Source organism: Heteronotia binoei, chromosome 4 (genome assembly GCF_032191835.1).
Source record: "Heteronotia binoei isolate CCM8104 ecotype False Entrance Well chromosome 4, APGP_CSIRO_Hbin_v1, whole genome shotgun sequence".
NCBI lineage: Eukaryota > Metazoa > Chordata > Lepidosauria > Squamata > Gekkonidae > Heteronotia > Heteronotia binoei.
In genome coordinates, this window is record NC_083226.1 from 154,531,072 (window position 1) to 154,546,548 (window position 15,477).

The 15,477-nt window shown below is 43.7% G+C and overlaps 1 protein-coding gene across 7 annotated transcripts in view; it reads left to right on the top strand.

Annotated features, from left to right (window-relative positions):
- The window catches only part of DAB2 (DAB adaptor protein 2), a 50,305-nt gene that overhangs the window by 21,516 nt on the left and 13,312 nt on the right, over positions 1 to 15,477 (top strand). For all 7 annotated transcript variants that reach the window (XM_060236049.1, XM_060236050.1, XM_060236051.1 and 4 more), the window contains exons 2-9: positions 6,782 to 6,981; positions 7,869 to 8,008; positions 9,685 to 9,783; positions 11,573 to 11,704; positions 13,299 to 13,382; positions 14,017 to 14,043; positions 14,521 to 14,565; positions 14,781 to 14,843. In XM_060236049.1, the coding sequence (XP_060092032.1) occupies positions 6,885 to 6,981; positions 7,869 to 8,008; positions 9,685 to 9,783; positions 11,573 to 11,704; positions 13,299 to 13,382; positions 14,017 to 14,043; positions 14,521 to 14,565; positions 14,781 to 14,843 (687 nt within the window). In that variant the 5' untranslated portion in view covers positions 6,782 to 6,884. The remainder of the gene's footprint in view (positions 1 to 6,781; positions 6,982 to 7,868; positions 8,009 to 9,684; positions 9,784 to 11,572; positions 11,705 to 13,298; positions 13,383 to 14,016; positions 14,044 to 14,520; positions 14,566 to 14,780; positions 14,844 to 15,477) is intronic.

Sequence of the window (15,477 nt, forward strand, 5' to 3'; positions counted from 1 at the left end):
AGTAGAAACCAAGATTCAGGTAGATAACTGAGCTATACTACTAGATACAGGGGCAAGGGCAATTAGTTTCAGGCCACAGCTAATATTGGAGACAAAGTTCTGTTTAATGCCAGTAGTTTCAACAGGACTGAGCTCTGCTGCTTTGACAACTTCAGTTTCAACCACACATGGAGTAGCTTATGAGGTTGCCTCTATTCCCTCACCTTGGTGGGCCTACAATCATAGTATAGATCTTGCAAACAAGACCTTTGACCATATGGGGCGGGCCAGATATTACCAAATATCTGCTGTTAATGCAGACAGAAATAAACTGCTTGTCTGATGCGACAGTATCAGTGTTACTGAAATAACTCTGAGCATGCTTGAAGTGATTTCCAAGCATTGGATGAGGAATGAACTTGCAAGTATACGAAATGGTGGTAATTAATCTTTGCCCTAGTAAGACGGATTAATGGCTTTAGTCTACAACAGAACTCTTGAGTTTAGGAAAAATTTCTGCTGTGTCTTCACTCCTGTACAACATTAACAGGAAAATGAGATGGAGCAGGCGGCACAAAAATAGCAGTTGATGCAGGCCTCTTGCAGGAGAAACAGGGTTCTGTATGCGCTCAGATTTCCCAGATGTGTGGGGGGAAATGACTTAGTTAACTTAGAGGAAGAAAGAACTCAAAAAACCTCAAACTGCCTGATCATATTCCAAGTGGCATGGGATGTTGAGATTGTGACTAAGAGGGGGTGTAAATGGTCAGGGCTTGAGTAGGCCTGCGTATGTAAGAATAACTGAAGGGGATGAGGTAGGATTTAAAGTTTGCCCATTTGGTTCTACCTGGGCACACAGGTCATGGTTTGCTACGGGGAGCCAGAGGGTTGACCTATTTCTCTGTAGATACACCATCTCCCCCACCTAGGGTTGCCAGGTCCAACTCAGAAAATATCTGGGGACTTTGGGGGTGGAGCCAGGAGACTTTCCTGTTCCCTAAAATAAATAATAATACAGCAGTTCAGTTCCCCTGAATGCAGTCTTCATTTCCTTGACCCTCAGCAGCTGAACTTCCACTAAATGAAAGTGAACACACACTCTCACAAAGCAGCCAAAATAAACACTACTAGCTGCTGGTCTTGTTACTTCATAGAGCTAGTTGTGAGAACAAAATGGAGGGGAGGACCTTGTATCCTAATTTCCTTGGAGATCAGGATGAGCAAAATAGAATTGCAAACCCAGGCTTGGAAAATTCCTGGACATTTGGGTTGGCGTTTAGGGAAGAAGTTCAAGGGTTGTGTGAGATGCCTGAGGGTCCACCCTTTGAAGCTGCCATTTCTTCCAGTGGAACTGATCTCTTGTAGTCCGGAGGTAATTTGTAGGAGAAGTGCAGGTCCTACCTGGAGGTTGACAACCCTGGTGAGAGTAAATGCAGTGGATAATGGAAGAATTTTGCTACTGTGATGGCCAGCGTCTTTGAAGATGGGGTGGGGGTGGTGCCCAGAGTCAGTGTCCCAAGGCCTCTGGGGTGACGGTCCCAGGCAGATCAAAGGCATCCAAGTCACTAAAATATTAACTTTGTAAGACAGTAACCTTTGCACCTCCTTGAATACTTTGGTCAGCACTTCAGTGGCTTTAACTAAGTGATGCATCACATGCAAGAAGTAAACACGCTTTCAGTCTCTTTGGAAGGTGCAAGTCTTTGGGGGGAAACAAAGGCAGCTTTTGTTATAATCAAGCAAAATGATATTTGGTGTGTTTGAAGAAGGCTCCGTGGTAGCATAAGAGTAGAGAGAAGCTACATGATTTATTTTATTAAATTTATATCCTGCCCTCCCCACAAGCGGGCTCAGGGCAGCTAGCAACCATTATGTCCATAAAAACATAGAAGCATAAAACAATCAACAACAGTTACTATATATAGTAAAATACAATATATAAATCAGTTAAAATTACAATCAATGGGGTATCATCGCCAATACTATCCGGATCTCATAAGGTATGGCATTGATACTGTTGGCTGATAATAATGTTGCAGTGATGATAGTTAGATTTTTCAGTTCTGCGGTGACTTGACAACTGTCTCCCAAATTATTCACTGAACACAAGATGGAATAATTCCATCTTGCAAGCACTGCGGAACTGAGGGATGAACTGCAAAACTGTTTGAGAGCCAGTATTGGGTAGTGGTGGGAGAGTTGGGTTAGTGGGTGGAGAGTTGTGCTAGAGTCTGGGCGATCCGTGTTTGAATCCCCCAAGTTGCCATGGAAGTGTAAATGATTACCTTGAGCCAGGCACACAATCTCAGCCCAAACTACTGGACAGGGTAAAATGTATGCTGTTTTAAGTATCCACTTGGGGGAAGTGGGGTCCAAATTAAAATAATCCTTGGAGAACACTTCAGAAACTTTCCTGATTGCTGCCACCTGATTAGTCCTGGACATGGGCAGTGACTGAGGACTCTCTCCAGTTAGGACTTCCAAAAGACTTCAGCCCATAGAAAGCAATGTGACTCCCTAAGTTGTGCATTGGGAGCATAGTAGGTCACAACAGGGAAAGCATTTGTAGCCCTAAAGTCCTCAGCAACTGCAAGGCTCTAGAACAGGGGTCCCCAACCCCTGGTCCATGGCCTGTTAGCAAACGGGCTTTGAGTTGTATAATTATTTCATTATATATTACAATGTAGTAATAATAATAAGACATTGGATTCATATCCTGCCCTCCACTCCGAATCTCAGAGTGGCTCACAATCTCCTTTACCTTCCTCTCCCACAACAGACACCCTGTGAGGTGGGTGGGGCTGAGAGGGCTCTCACACCAGCTGCCCTTTCATGGACAAATCCTGCGATAGCTGTGGCTGACCCAAGGCCATTCCAGCAGCTGCAAGTGGAGGAGTGGGGACTGGGGAATCAAACCCGGTTCTCCCAGATAAGAGTCTACACACTTAACCACTGCACTAAACTAATAGAAATAAAGTGTGCAATTGTATCATCCCCAAAACATCCCCCCCCCCGGCCCTGTGGAAAAATTGTCTTCCAGAAAACTGGTCCCTGGTGCCAAAAACGTTGGGGACTGCTGCTCTAGAAGGCATGAAAGCCATTTTGGAGAAAACTATCCAAAACCTTCCAAATGTACCATAATGTGTCACTGATTGAATGGGGTAGCAGATGGATTTCCATACAGGACTTATACATGCCTATAATACCAGCATCCCATTCTTTGAAGTCCAGCCTTATCTTGACTAGAATTTCCAGCTCAGACTTGAGACTAGCAATCATCCCTGGGTGTTTACTTAATTACTGGTCTTCATTCTGTTGCAGGTATTTGTTAATTTTAGTTTGTAGGAACGTTGTATAGCTAGTAGTGACTTGATCAGCTGGAACTGTCCAGCTTCCAAAGAATGAGTAGATCTGCACACACAAAATTTGCATGGTATAGCCTTCCTGGAGCAGCAGATTGAAAGCAAGCTCCAGCTGCCCATTCATTTTTTTAAAAAAAGAAAACAAGGTTTTTTTGGGGGGGGAAGTCTCTACTACATCTCTGTATGCAGTATATTTATTGGCAGTTTTCCCCCCCTAAGGAAGCATTCAAATAGAGAAGCCTGAACCAGATTTCTGAAGTGGTATAGTATCACTTTCCAATTAAAGTTTCTCTAGATACATTGTCTAAATTACTAGCTTTCACTATGTTGTTCGATCTAGTCATGCAAGAGTTAAATGCTACTGCTATATACCTAGATCCAGATGGGCAGCTGTGTTGATCTGAAGCAGCAGAACAAAGCGGGAGCCAAGTAGCACCTTTAAGACCAACAAAGTTTTATTCAGAATGTAAGCTTTCGTGTGCTCTAAGCACACTTCGTCAAACAAGGAATTCTTGTGCTTGGAGCACATGAAAGCTTGCATTCTGAATAAAACTTTGTTGGTCTCAAAGGTGCTACTTGACTTCTGCTGTATACCTAGTTCTTGAAGAGCCATGAAATTGGGAAGAGAGGTATGAGATTTCTTACAGGATAGACATCTCCAGTTAGCTGTAATCAAAGTATCACTCAGTAGTCATAAACCAGTTAATCCCTAATCTACAGCAGGGATGTACCTTGATCCTGCACCTGCTGGACGCTGATCTCTGTGACATTTACCCCCCCACACCACATGTCCAAGCTAATGTGCAAAACAAGTTTATGTCTTGCTTTGATCCTGCTGTCTCCTGGTTGGTAACTAATTTATCAGGAGAAGGGCAGATGTCAAATTTGATACAGGCAGAAGGGCTTGGCTTCCACCTACAGGCTCCTCCTTGGAGAAGCGGAGAGCCAGGCAAAGGACTCTGGGTTATCTGTGGCTTGGTAGAGTTCTTCCCTTGGGCACATGAGCTGCTCATTTCCGAACCGCTGCATCCTTCTTAGATGTGGGACTGAGCGTTTTAGATCCATCAGAGGAGTTATGCTAAGAAAAGCCTGGCTGTAGTGGAGAGATGAGCATTGGTGGCCACTGCCTATTACTCTGGGCTTGTCAGGACATGACTGGCAGCACTTGCCTCACTATTCACTGTAATGTTCAACAGACCATGCAGCTAAAAAGCACACTAGCTCTGCCCTGTCCCCACCTTACCTTTCTGCAGTATGTCTGAAGCCTTGTCTTTGCAGTAGTGTCTCATATTTTGGCTCAAATACTGAGCAGGAGTGTTTCGGATCAGACAATGGAACACAGATGGAGTGTATGTCGTGCAAAAGCTTTATCTCTCCCTAACTTTCATTTTTGTTTCTAATAGACCACTTGAGAGCTAGTTTGGTGTAGTGGTTAAGTGTGTGGACTCTTATCTGGGAGAACCAGGTTTGATTCCTCACTCCTCCACTTGCATCTGCTGGAATGGCCTTGGGTCAGCCATAGCTCTGGCAGAGGTTGTCCTTGAAAGGGCAGCTGCTGTGAGAGTCCTCTCAGCCCCACCCACCTCACAGGGTGTCTGTTGGGGAGGAAGGTAAAGGAGATTGTGAGCCGCTCTGAGACTCAGATTCAGAGTGGAGGTTGGGATATGAATCCAATATCATCATCATTAGAGGCACCTGTGTATTCATGTGCCTAATGTGTGGGGGGTGCATCACATCTGGTTCAGTCCTTAAAGCACTAGAGCTTGGGCATTTAGGAAACCATCTCTAGAAGGGGGGGTGGGCTATGTTAGAAAAACCAGATTAAGTAGTGGTGGTGGAAAGTTCTGTCATTAAGCACTCCTAGCTTATTCCTGATTTCCTATCTAAATTCTATCACTTTGCTCTGGTTATACCTCATCTAGAGTATTGTGGCTATAGAAAAGCTATAGAAGGATATGGACAAGCTGTAACAGGTCCAGAGGAGGGCAACGAAGATGGTATGAACATATGAAGCTGCCTTATACTGAATCAGACCCTCGGTCCATCAAAGTCAGTATTGCCTACTCAGACTGGCAGCGGCTCTTCAGGGTCTCAAGTTGAGGTTTTTTCATGCCTATTTGCCTAGACCCTTTTTTAGCTGGAGATGCCGGGGATTGAACCTGGGACCTTCTGCTTACAAAGCAGATGCACTACCACTGAGCCACCATCCCTCCCATGGTGAAGGGTCTGGAGACCAAGTCTTATGAGGAAAGGCTGAAGGAGCTGGGTATGTTTAGCCTGGAGAGGAGATGGCTGAGAGGTGTTTTGATCACCATCTTCAAGTACTTGAAGGGCTGTCATATAGAGCAGGGATCCCCAACCCCTAGGCCATGGCCTGTTAGCAACTGGGCTGTGAGTTGTATAATTTCATTATATATTACAATCTAATAATAGAAATAAAGTGCACAATTCTATCATCCTGAAACCACCACCACCGGTGGAAAATTTGTCTTCCACGAAACTGGTCCCTGGTGCCAGAAAGGCTGGGGACTGCTGATATAGAGAATGGTGCAAAGTTGTTTCTCCTTTGCCCCAGAAGGTTGGACCAGAACCAATTAATTGAAATTAAATCAGAAGAGTTTTTGGCTAAACATTAGGAAGCACTTCCTTACAATTGGAGTGGTTCCTCAGGAGGTGGTGGGCTCTACTTCTTTGGAGGTCTTTAAACAGAGGCTAGATGGCCAACTGACAGCAATGTCGATTCTTTGAACTTTGACAGATCATGAGAGGGAGGGCAGGAAGGGTTGCATTGGTGCTTAGTTCTCATGGCCCTTTCTTACACTCAGGAGTGGAATTCTAGCAGGAGTTTGCATATTAGGCCACACACCCTGATGTAGCCAATCCTCCAAGAGCTTACAACAAACAGCCCTGTAAGCTCTTGGAGGATTGGCTACATTGGGGGGAGGGTGTCCTAATATGCAAAGGAGCTCCTGCTTACATTCCCAGGGAAATATTGATTGCCACTTTGAGGTCAGTCAACAGTTTTTTTCCTGGCCAATTTGGCCAGGGATTCTGGAGGGTTTTTGCCATCTTCTGGGCATAGAGCAGGGGTCACTGGGGTTGTATGGGGGAAGGTATTTGAATTTCCTGCATTGTGAAGGCATTGGAATAGATGACAGAATCCAACTCAAGGATTCTGTGATTCTGCTACAGTTGTGTAGCACAATTGGAGACACTTAATATTGTCTGAATCAGTGCACTAAACACACTTGCTCAGAATCGTCACAGTAAGAAGTTCAATTAACTACTGCCACCTTGGCAAGGTTCCTAATTCTTTGCCAGCTGGCAGACAAAAGATCCTTCTGCTGCTCAAGAGCCATAATGTGCATCTTTAAAAATAACAAGTAGGACACCTATTACAGTTAAAATGCTGACTCCCCGAACGTTCTCTCTCTTCAAAGGTAAGAGTATTATGCCTGTACATTAAGGAAGCCCTAACTGGATTCAAGTGGCATATCGAGTGAAGCATTCTTTAATGCTCCTGAAGTTGGCTTCTATCTCACCATGTCAAACGAAGCAGAAACTGCAAGTGTAAACAGTCAGCCTGCCCAGCAACAGGCACTTGTGAAAACACAACCATCCAAGAAGGAGAAAAAGAAAGGTAAGAAATGGTGTGTGTATATACACATACCATCGAACACCTCTTGCTTCTAGCCTGCCATAGTCTAAATGGATTAATGAAACCTGAGCCAGAGGGTAGTGGATGTCCCAAAAGACTTGGGTAGGACAGCTTGTCCAAGAAGAGGTGCCAAGAACCCAGCCTGTCAATATTGGTGGTGGTTTTTGGTTTGTCTAGCTTGTATTCAAGGCTGTGCTTACCTGCACCACTGGGTTTGGATGCCTTAAGTGTGTGTTACATCCAAGCCATGAAGGGATCTGGCAAACTAGAAACTGCTCAGGTATGAGATTTGGAATCTGGTCAAACCTATCCAAATGCTGCCACCGTATGGCCTTGCTATACATTGCATGGCCACAAATTTGGGTCTGGTCACGGATTGCACTGTACATGAATTTAGATGTATATGTGATTTTAATGCATGCTCTTAAAAACATTACTGTGGTGCAGGATTCTTCCACAGCAAGCACATGAGAGAAGCAGTTGCATACCAGTAGTTACATTTTTTTGGAGTTTATTTGTATATTTAAATAAGATTTCCTTGTATAGACATAGGACAGTGACTATCATAAACCTATCAGCAAGCATGCAGAATCTTGTTACCATTCACTGTGATTACTGCACAATACTTGATATGTATAGGCTTGTTTACAAGATCCAAGCAAAACTTTTATCTGTCTAATATGGCTTGGACCTCAGCCTGTTCAGAGTTCATTCAGCTCACAAGAACAAATCATCAGAAGTGGAAGACTTCTGCTGACTTCTTTCTGCTGACTTCTGCAGCTGAGACATGGTGGTCATTAAACACACTATGTTCAAGGTAAATGTCACTCACTTGTACGCTCACTTTGGAAAACAAAAACTTTCTGCAGGGTCTGAGAAGACAGATGAGTTCCTCTTGGCCAGATTTCAAGGTGATGGTGTAAGATACAAGGCCAAACTGATCGGCATTGATGATGTTCCAGAAGCAAGAGGAGATAAGATGAGCCAGGATTCAATGATGAAGCTGAAGGTGGGTCATTTGTAAGCTTGCCTGCTGCCTTCAAGCACTGGAGAGTGTCCAGTAGGGGCTGTAGCTTAATGGTAGAGCATATGCTTGGCATGCAGAAGGTCTCTGATTCAAACCTCAGCATCTCCCATTAAGAGGACCAGGTAGTAACCTAAGACCCTGGAGAGCTGCTACCTGTCTTAGCAGGCAATACTGAACTTGATGGACCAAGGATATGATTCAGTATAAGGCAGCTCTATGTGCCCAATAGGCCAGGAAAATTCATGCATATCATGCTCATGTTTTTCTGACTTCCTACCAAGTATCCTGGAAAATGTAATTTTGTAAGGTAGGACAGTTACAGACGGGAGTACTCCTTGTAAAACTACTTGAAGGGCTGACTGTCCTAACCAATGTTCCCTCTAGGCTGCAGAGTCTTGTGAGCAAAAATTTTACTTTGTGAGCTACTGCCATTAAAGTTGTGAGCTACTGCGTAAATTATTGCGCTCTGGGGTCGTCCTTCCTGAGCTAAGACAAAAATATGTGAGCTGGAGGCTAAAAATCTGTAAGCTAGCTCATGCTAACTCAGCTTAGAGGGAACACTGGTCCTAACAGGTGGGTGTTGAGGGACCTTTACAAATATCTAGTTCTACTGGATGAATGAAGCACAGTGCTAGAACAGTCTCAAACAGAAGCTGGCATGGTTGAGGTACCAGCATTTGATCCACATGGGTCGTGTTCAGCTTCTTGGTTGGAATTTGGGTCCACCTGCACATGTAGGTCAGAAAATACTTTCCTTCACTGGAAGGATGCATACGATGCATTCTAGGACAATGCGTTCCAAGACCTAGCTAATGTAGTCAAATAACATTGGTAAGCTGCCACACTTGAGAAATACGTTTTGTAGTTATTTTATTTTAAGTCTTGAATAAAAGTTTGTTTCTGTATAATTGGAATAGTCTGAAAAAGGCAAGGTAAAAAACCTAGAATAAAACTTAAAACATTACAAGACTTTAAAGAAAAAGCCGGACTTGCATTACCAGATTGGGGATCTTATTACAAAGCATTTGTATTGGTATGGATAAAAGAATGGATGACAACTGAAAATACAAGACTCTTAAAGCTGGAGGGGCATGACTTTAAACTAGGATGGCATGCTTTTCTTTGGTACCAAAAAGTTGATGGCCACAAGTATTTTAGAAGCCACCTTATAATGAAATCTTTTATATCAATGTGGGAGAAAAATAAAGCTCCCAAAAAGCCCCAATGAAGATTCCGAAATGGGTCCCTCCTGTAGAAGCGTTCACTCAACCTAGTTTATTTGATCCTAAGAAAATATTCAGATATGAAAAATTACTGCAGCAGCAGAAGTCAGTGTTCCAGTATGACCCCTGGTTAGATTAGGGCCTCAAGCGGCTTCCAGATACAAGTTTGGGTCAAGTAATTATCTTACCTATCAAGTCTCTTGACAGTTTTCCTGGCTGCAATTAGGCCAGAGTGCAGGTGAGAACAGCCCCATCTGCTGTAAGAACGTCTTGGTAAAAACTGAGAGCACTAAGCCATTATGAAGAGCCAGTGCTTGGAGAATGCTATTGCTATGCCCAGAAGGCCTTTTTGGATCATCGTGAAAGTCAAACCCAACAGAAGCTTATTCTAGGGGGTGATTCTCAGCTCTTGGCTCACGTTGACTACTCTTGCAGGGAATGGCAGTAGCAGCCCGCTCTCAAGGACAGCACAAGCAGAAAATATGGGTGAACATCTCCCTTTCTGGGATCAAGATCATCGATGAGAAGACCGGGGTAAGTTTCAGCAAGTAAACTGTCTAAAACAGCACATGTTGACTTATGGATAATAGCCTCGTTTTGGAGGATGGATTCCCTGTGCAAAAGAATCACCAATCTGAGTAACTTCTTGGGTTCTAAGAGTAAACAAAACATCTATAGTGGGTATGCTTCAAAGAATGGAACAAAGAATGGAAATACCCAGTTGAGGTTGATGTCATTCTTGAGTATATGCAGAGCTGGATTTAAGCACAGGCTAAGCAAGCTATGATTTGGGAGCTCTAAAACAAAACAAATACTGAATTGCAGTGTTTCCATATGCTTTTTTAAAAGGCCCGTTAGCTGCCCTGAGCTTGCTTCAGTGGGGAGGGTGGGATATAAATTTAATAAACTAAACAAAGGCTATGGAAGCTCTTAAACTTGACAAAGCTTGGGCATCTCTGTGCATGTCCTAATATGGCCCTGGGTGCAGATAACACTGGGTGCAGATAATGCATAATATTACGTTCATTAATATGAGGTTGAAGCATCACACGTGTGTGTGTGTGTAGTGTAAATCTGAAGGTATGGAAGCCTGCTTCCTAACCTGGATAGCACAAGCTAACCTGATCTTGGTAGCTAAGCAGGATCAGCTCGGGATAGGAGACCACCAAGGAAGTCTAGGCAATGTCAAACCAGCTCTGTTTGTATCTTGCCTTGAAAATCCTACAGGGTTGCTGTAAGTCAGCTGCAATTTGATGGCAAAAAAAAAATGGACTCTTGCAAATGTTTGTAGAACCCACTAGTTTCACAGATCACCATTGACCTGCTTAACAAACTTTATCATGTGAAAACATTGGTCGTAAACAGCTGGAAGTTGGCTCATTTTCTCAATCACTAGTATCTTATACACCTAACCCCCCTATAGAGGAAAATATGGTTCTGCTTCTATTTATGAGATGCACCGATCAAATTTGAGAGCCAGTTTGGGGATTGGACTAGATCCTGGAAGTCCCTATGATTCTGTAGTGTAGTGGTTAAGAGTGGTGGACTCTAATCTGGTTTGATTGCCTACTCCTCACTTAAAGCCAGCTTGGGTGACCAATCACAAGTTTTCTCAAAGCTCTCTCCTCTCCACTTACCTCACAGGGTATTGGTTGTGGGGAGAGGAAGGGAAGCTGATTGTAAGCCACTCTGAGACTACTCCTTTGGGTAGTGAAGAGTGGGGAATAAAAGAAGAAGAGATTGGGTTTATACCCTGCTCTTCACTACCTGAAAGAATATCAGAGCGGTTTTCAATCTCCTTTTCCTTCCCTTTCCCATAACTGGCACCCTGTGAGCAATATTCCTTCTAAGTTGCAGTCTTGTGAGCAAAAATTCTACTTTGTGAGCTAGTGGTATTAAAGTTGTGAGCTACTGCATAAATTAGTTTGCTTAGACTGCTCTTCCCAGAACAGCCTCTGAGAGAGTTATGACTGACCCAAGGTCACTTCAGCAGGTGCATGTGGAGGAGTGGGAAATGAAACCCTGTTCTCCCAGATAAAAGCCTGCACACTTAACCACTACACCAAACTGGCTCTTAATATCCAGCTCTTCTTCTTAATCTCTATGCATGGTTAATACTGGACTAGTACTTAGCTACAGTGTACTTAGCCAAACTACAGATATTGAAGCTGAAAAGGAGAGAACCAGCTGATTTCTGGATCATTACTTTGAGACAGAGGAATACAGAGAAAGATGAGCCCGCAACCAAACAGCTTCCATTGGCTTGACTCTTTGTCAGACAGGAAAGCTTCTTGGGGGAAATAAGTCTGATCTTCCATTTCAGGTTATTGAGCACGAGCATCCAGTCAACAAAATCTCCTTTATTGCTCGGGATGTGACGGACAATCGCGCCTTTGGCTATGTCTGTGGAGGAGAAGGGCAGCATCAGTTTTTTGCCATAAAAACAGCACAGCAGGTAAAATCTCCAAAGTAGAGTGGAGCATCTTGGGACCAGGGATGTTGACAGGAGTGTGGCTCAAATACTAGCCTCTCGGACCAAGCCCTGTGAGGAGACCAAGTCCTATAAGGAAAGGCTGAGGGACTTGGGGATGTTCAGTCTGGAGAAGAGGAGGTTGAGTGGGGACAGGATGGCTCTCTTGAAGTATTTGAAGGGCTGTCACTTAGAGGAGGGCAGGGAGCTGTTCCTGTTGGCAGCAGAGGAGAGGATGCGCAATCATGAGCTTAATTTAAAGGCGGGAAGGTACCAGCTGGATATTAGGAAAAACCTTTTAACTGTAAAGTGTTCAACAATGGAATCAACTACCGAGAGAGGTGGTGAGCTCCCCCTCACTGGCAGTCTTTAAGCAGCAGATAGACAAACATTTGTCAGAGATGCTCTAGGGCGGCTGATCCTGCACTAAGCAGGGGGTTGGACTATGGCCTGTATGGCCCCTTCCAACTCTGTGATTCCAAGGACCCAGACTGTACCAGATCTGTACTAAGCAATGTGAATTTACTGTAACTGGATGATTTTATGTTTTCAACCAAAGCTTCGTCATAAGCTCCCCAAGGTGGGGGGCACTAAAGAGAAGACATACCTTGTGCTTAGAGGAGTCTCCATAGCAGAAGACTGAATGAAGAACACACTGTTGAAGAGCAGACGGACAGACAGAAAGGCGATAGAGATAGATATAATAAGCTAGACTGCTGTCAGTTAAATCACTTTTGCAACAGGCTTCATTAGATCTGACTGTTTTGAGATGGCATGCCTGAGTCTGAATTAACTGCCAAAGCTGTGATCTGGGTAGTCCAGTCTCATCAGATCTTGGAAGCTAAGCAGGATCAGCCCTAGTTGAGTTTTGGATGGGAAGAGCACTAAGGAAGTCAAGGGCTGCATGATGCAGAGGCAGGCAATGGCAAACTTCCTCTGGACATCTCTGGCTGTGAAAACCCTCCAAGGCCACCATGAGTCAGCTGCAAATTGACAGTACTTTCCATCGCCATCAACTTGCCCAAGGCTCTGGGGATGAGGTCCTGCTGAAAGGCATCCCAAGTCTAGCTCCCTATTGAACATGATCCTAATTGTGTCATTTCAGGTCCCTAACATGTGCTCTCCACAAATAAAATGAGGGGATAAATTGTCCCTTTAAGTAATATGTATTTGTGAACCTCCCCTGATGGGAAGGGCCACGGAGCAGAGAGCACTTTGCCACATGGACTGTCTTTATCCTTTAAAGGCCAGTCTTAAATGGACTCCAGGCCAAGTATATTGGGTAGGTCAAACAATTTGCCTTTTGGTCCTTAAGTGCACAAACCTACAGAGCTCAAACGACTGAACTATTGCATGATATTCTGATTAATTCTCTGGTTTTTAAAAGTAGACATGTTGGAAAACTTCCCAGTTTCCAATATGGGCTGTTACTGGCCAGAACAGTCTACCTCCTTGGAGAATAGGACAATTTGCTTCTTTTGGAATGAGTTGCATTCATTCAATTCATACTGGATGGTAAATGCCTTTAGTGTTAAACCATCATGCCAAATACTTGAATCTTCTTGCTTCCATCTTTCAGGCTGAGCCTCTAGTTGTAGATCTGAAGGACCTCTTCCAAGTTATCTATAATACAAAGAAAAAGGAAGAAGAGGACAAGAAGAAGGTAAGACCAATTAAACACTGCTCTTTAATAGAACAAAGTTTGAGTCCAGTGGTACCTTTAAGAACAATGAAGTTTAATTCTGGGTATAAGCTTTCATGTGCATGTACACTGCTTCAGATAATGTTAACCTTTTTAGACTTAAGGGAGAATCAGTCTTTCAATAAAATCTTTTAATGTCAGGGACAAAAGCCATACAGCAAACTTCTGGGTTCTCAAATCTGCCTGAGTCTGGGTGTTAAAAAAGATTGGGGGGGGGGGCTCAAACCATTATATTAAAACCTAATTGTTTTTGGAATTGGTGTGGTGGTTAAAAAGGTCAGACTAGGGTCTAAGAAAATAAGGTTTGAATCCCCACTTTAGCATGGAAGCTTGCTGGTTGACTCTGGGCAAGTCACCAAGTAGGTTAAGGCATGCAAAGGGAAAGGAAACTGGGTGCAATTCTGTGGAAATATCTGGCTGGATCCAACCCAGAGGAAGTCTTCCTACTTGTTGTTGCCAAAATGAGTCTTCTGAGGTAAAAGGCTGCAGGGTGTCAAGACGTGGTAACTTCAGTTTTTATAAGGGCTGTCTGGCTAAGTGATGTTGCCATGTGTAAGAAGTGGGTGACCATGGAACTCTTTAACTTCTTTTTCAGAATGAAGAAGCCAATAAGACTGCAGAGGTAAGAAAAGACCAAATCATAAGAATTTAAGAGAAGCCATGTTGGATCAAGCCAATGGCCCATCCAGTCCAACACTGTGTCACAAAGTGGCCAAAACCCAAGTGTCATCAGGAGGTCCACCAGTGGGGCCAGAACTCAGAAGCCCTCCCACTGTTGCTCCCAAGAATATAGGGCATCACTGCCACGACATAGTGTTCCATCTATACCTTGGGACTAATAGCCACTGACAGTCTTCTGCTTCATATGTTTATGCAATCATGTCTTGAAAAACGATACATATATATAATATCTGTTCATTGCTGGGAAAGGAGATCTGGGAATTTTATATATAAGATACTTTGAGATGGGGGGTAGGGGTGGAGATGTAGGAGAAGCCTTTTAAGTGTTGGTTCTTGCTGATCAAGGTGTATATCAGAATGCAACAATTTCTGGCATTGTCTTGCCCCTCAGACATGACTCTGCATTCCTTTGTTTCAGAATGGCACTGATGACTCAAGTGACCAAGCTGGGAAAATAAAGATGGTATGTAGGTGTTTTCTAGCCTGTGTAGCCAGTTCAGCCAACCTTTTGTATCTTGATTCAGCCAGAGCAGCTTGTATGTTATTCAAGCACACACTGGTTGTGTTTTGTAATTCAAGATCCTGTAGCTTCTGGTTCTCATGATATCCCAGTATGCTTTGTTGTTGCTTAGGCTCAAGTGAACTCTTAAGCTGACTCCAATTTTTTGTTTCTGAAAGGGTGTCGATCAGATGGATCTGTTTGGAGACATGTCAACTCCCCCTGACCTGAATACTCCCACAGTGAGTAATGGCTTGGCTTGCGATGTGCTGTGAATTGGCAGAATCTAGTCCCTTCAGCTTCAAGAACTAGGAAACAATGTGACTAGTGACCAACTGGCTACCCACTATGGTGGCCTGATGCCTCTCAGTTATTGCTGGGAAGAATCTCTCTTCTTGTCACGTGTGGCAAAAGTTGCAAGCCATGCAAAAGACATGTAGGAATATATGAAACTTCGCATCAGAAGAAAATAGGGTGGTAAAATCAAAGGCCCTATAAAAATCTTAGTTTGGGCTGCCAAAGAAATTGCATCACAAAATGATCCCAGTAACTACTTAAATAGAATTGTTCTTCTAGAACAACAATAACAAAAGCATAAAATGGCCAACATTGACTTGCAGTGTAGGACCAGGGAGAATATTTCAGTGCTAGTGTTCAGGCAAATGTGCCTTGGTTGCACCACTGAGTGTAATGAGTAGTGCTGCCATCCTGCAAGAAGCATGGTAAGTTCTTAGCCAGCCTTCTCAATAGGTAGTACCAGCCCTGACCTGGATAGCTCGGGCAAGGCTAATCTTCTCAGATCTTGGAAGCTAAGCTGGGCTGACTCTGACAAGTACTTGGATGGGAGGCTTTCTTGGAATACCAGGGCCAGGAGGC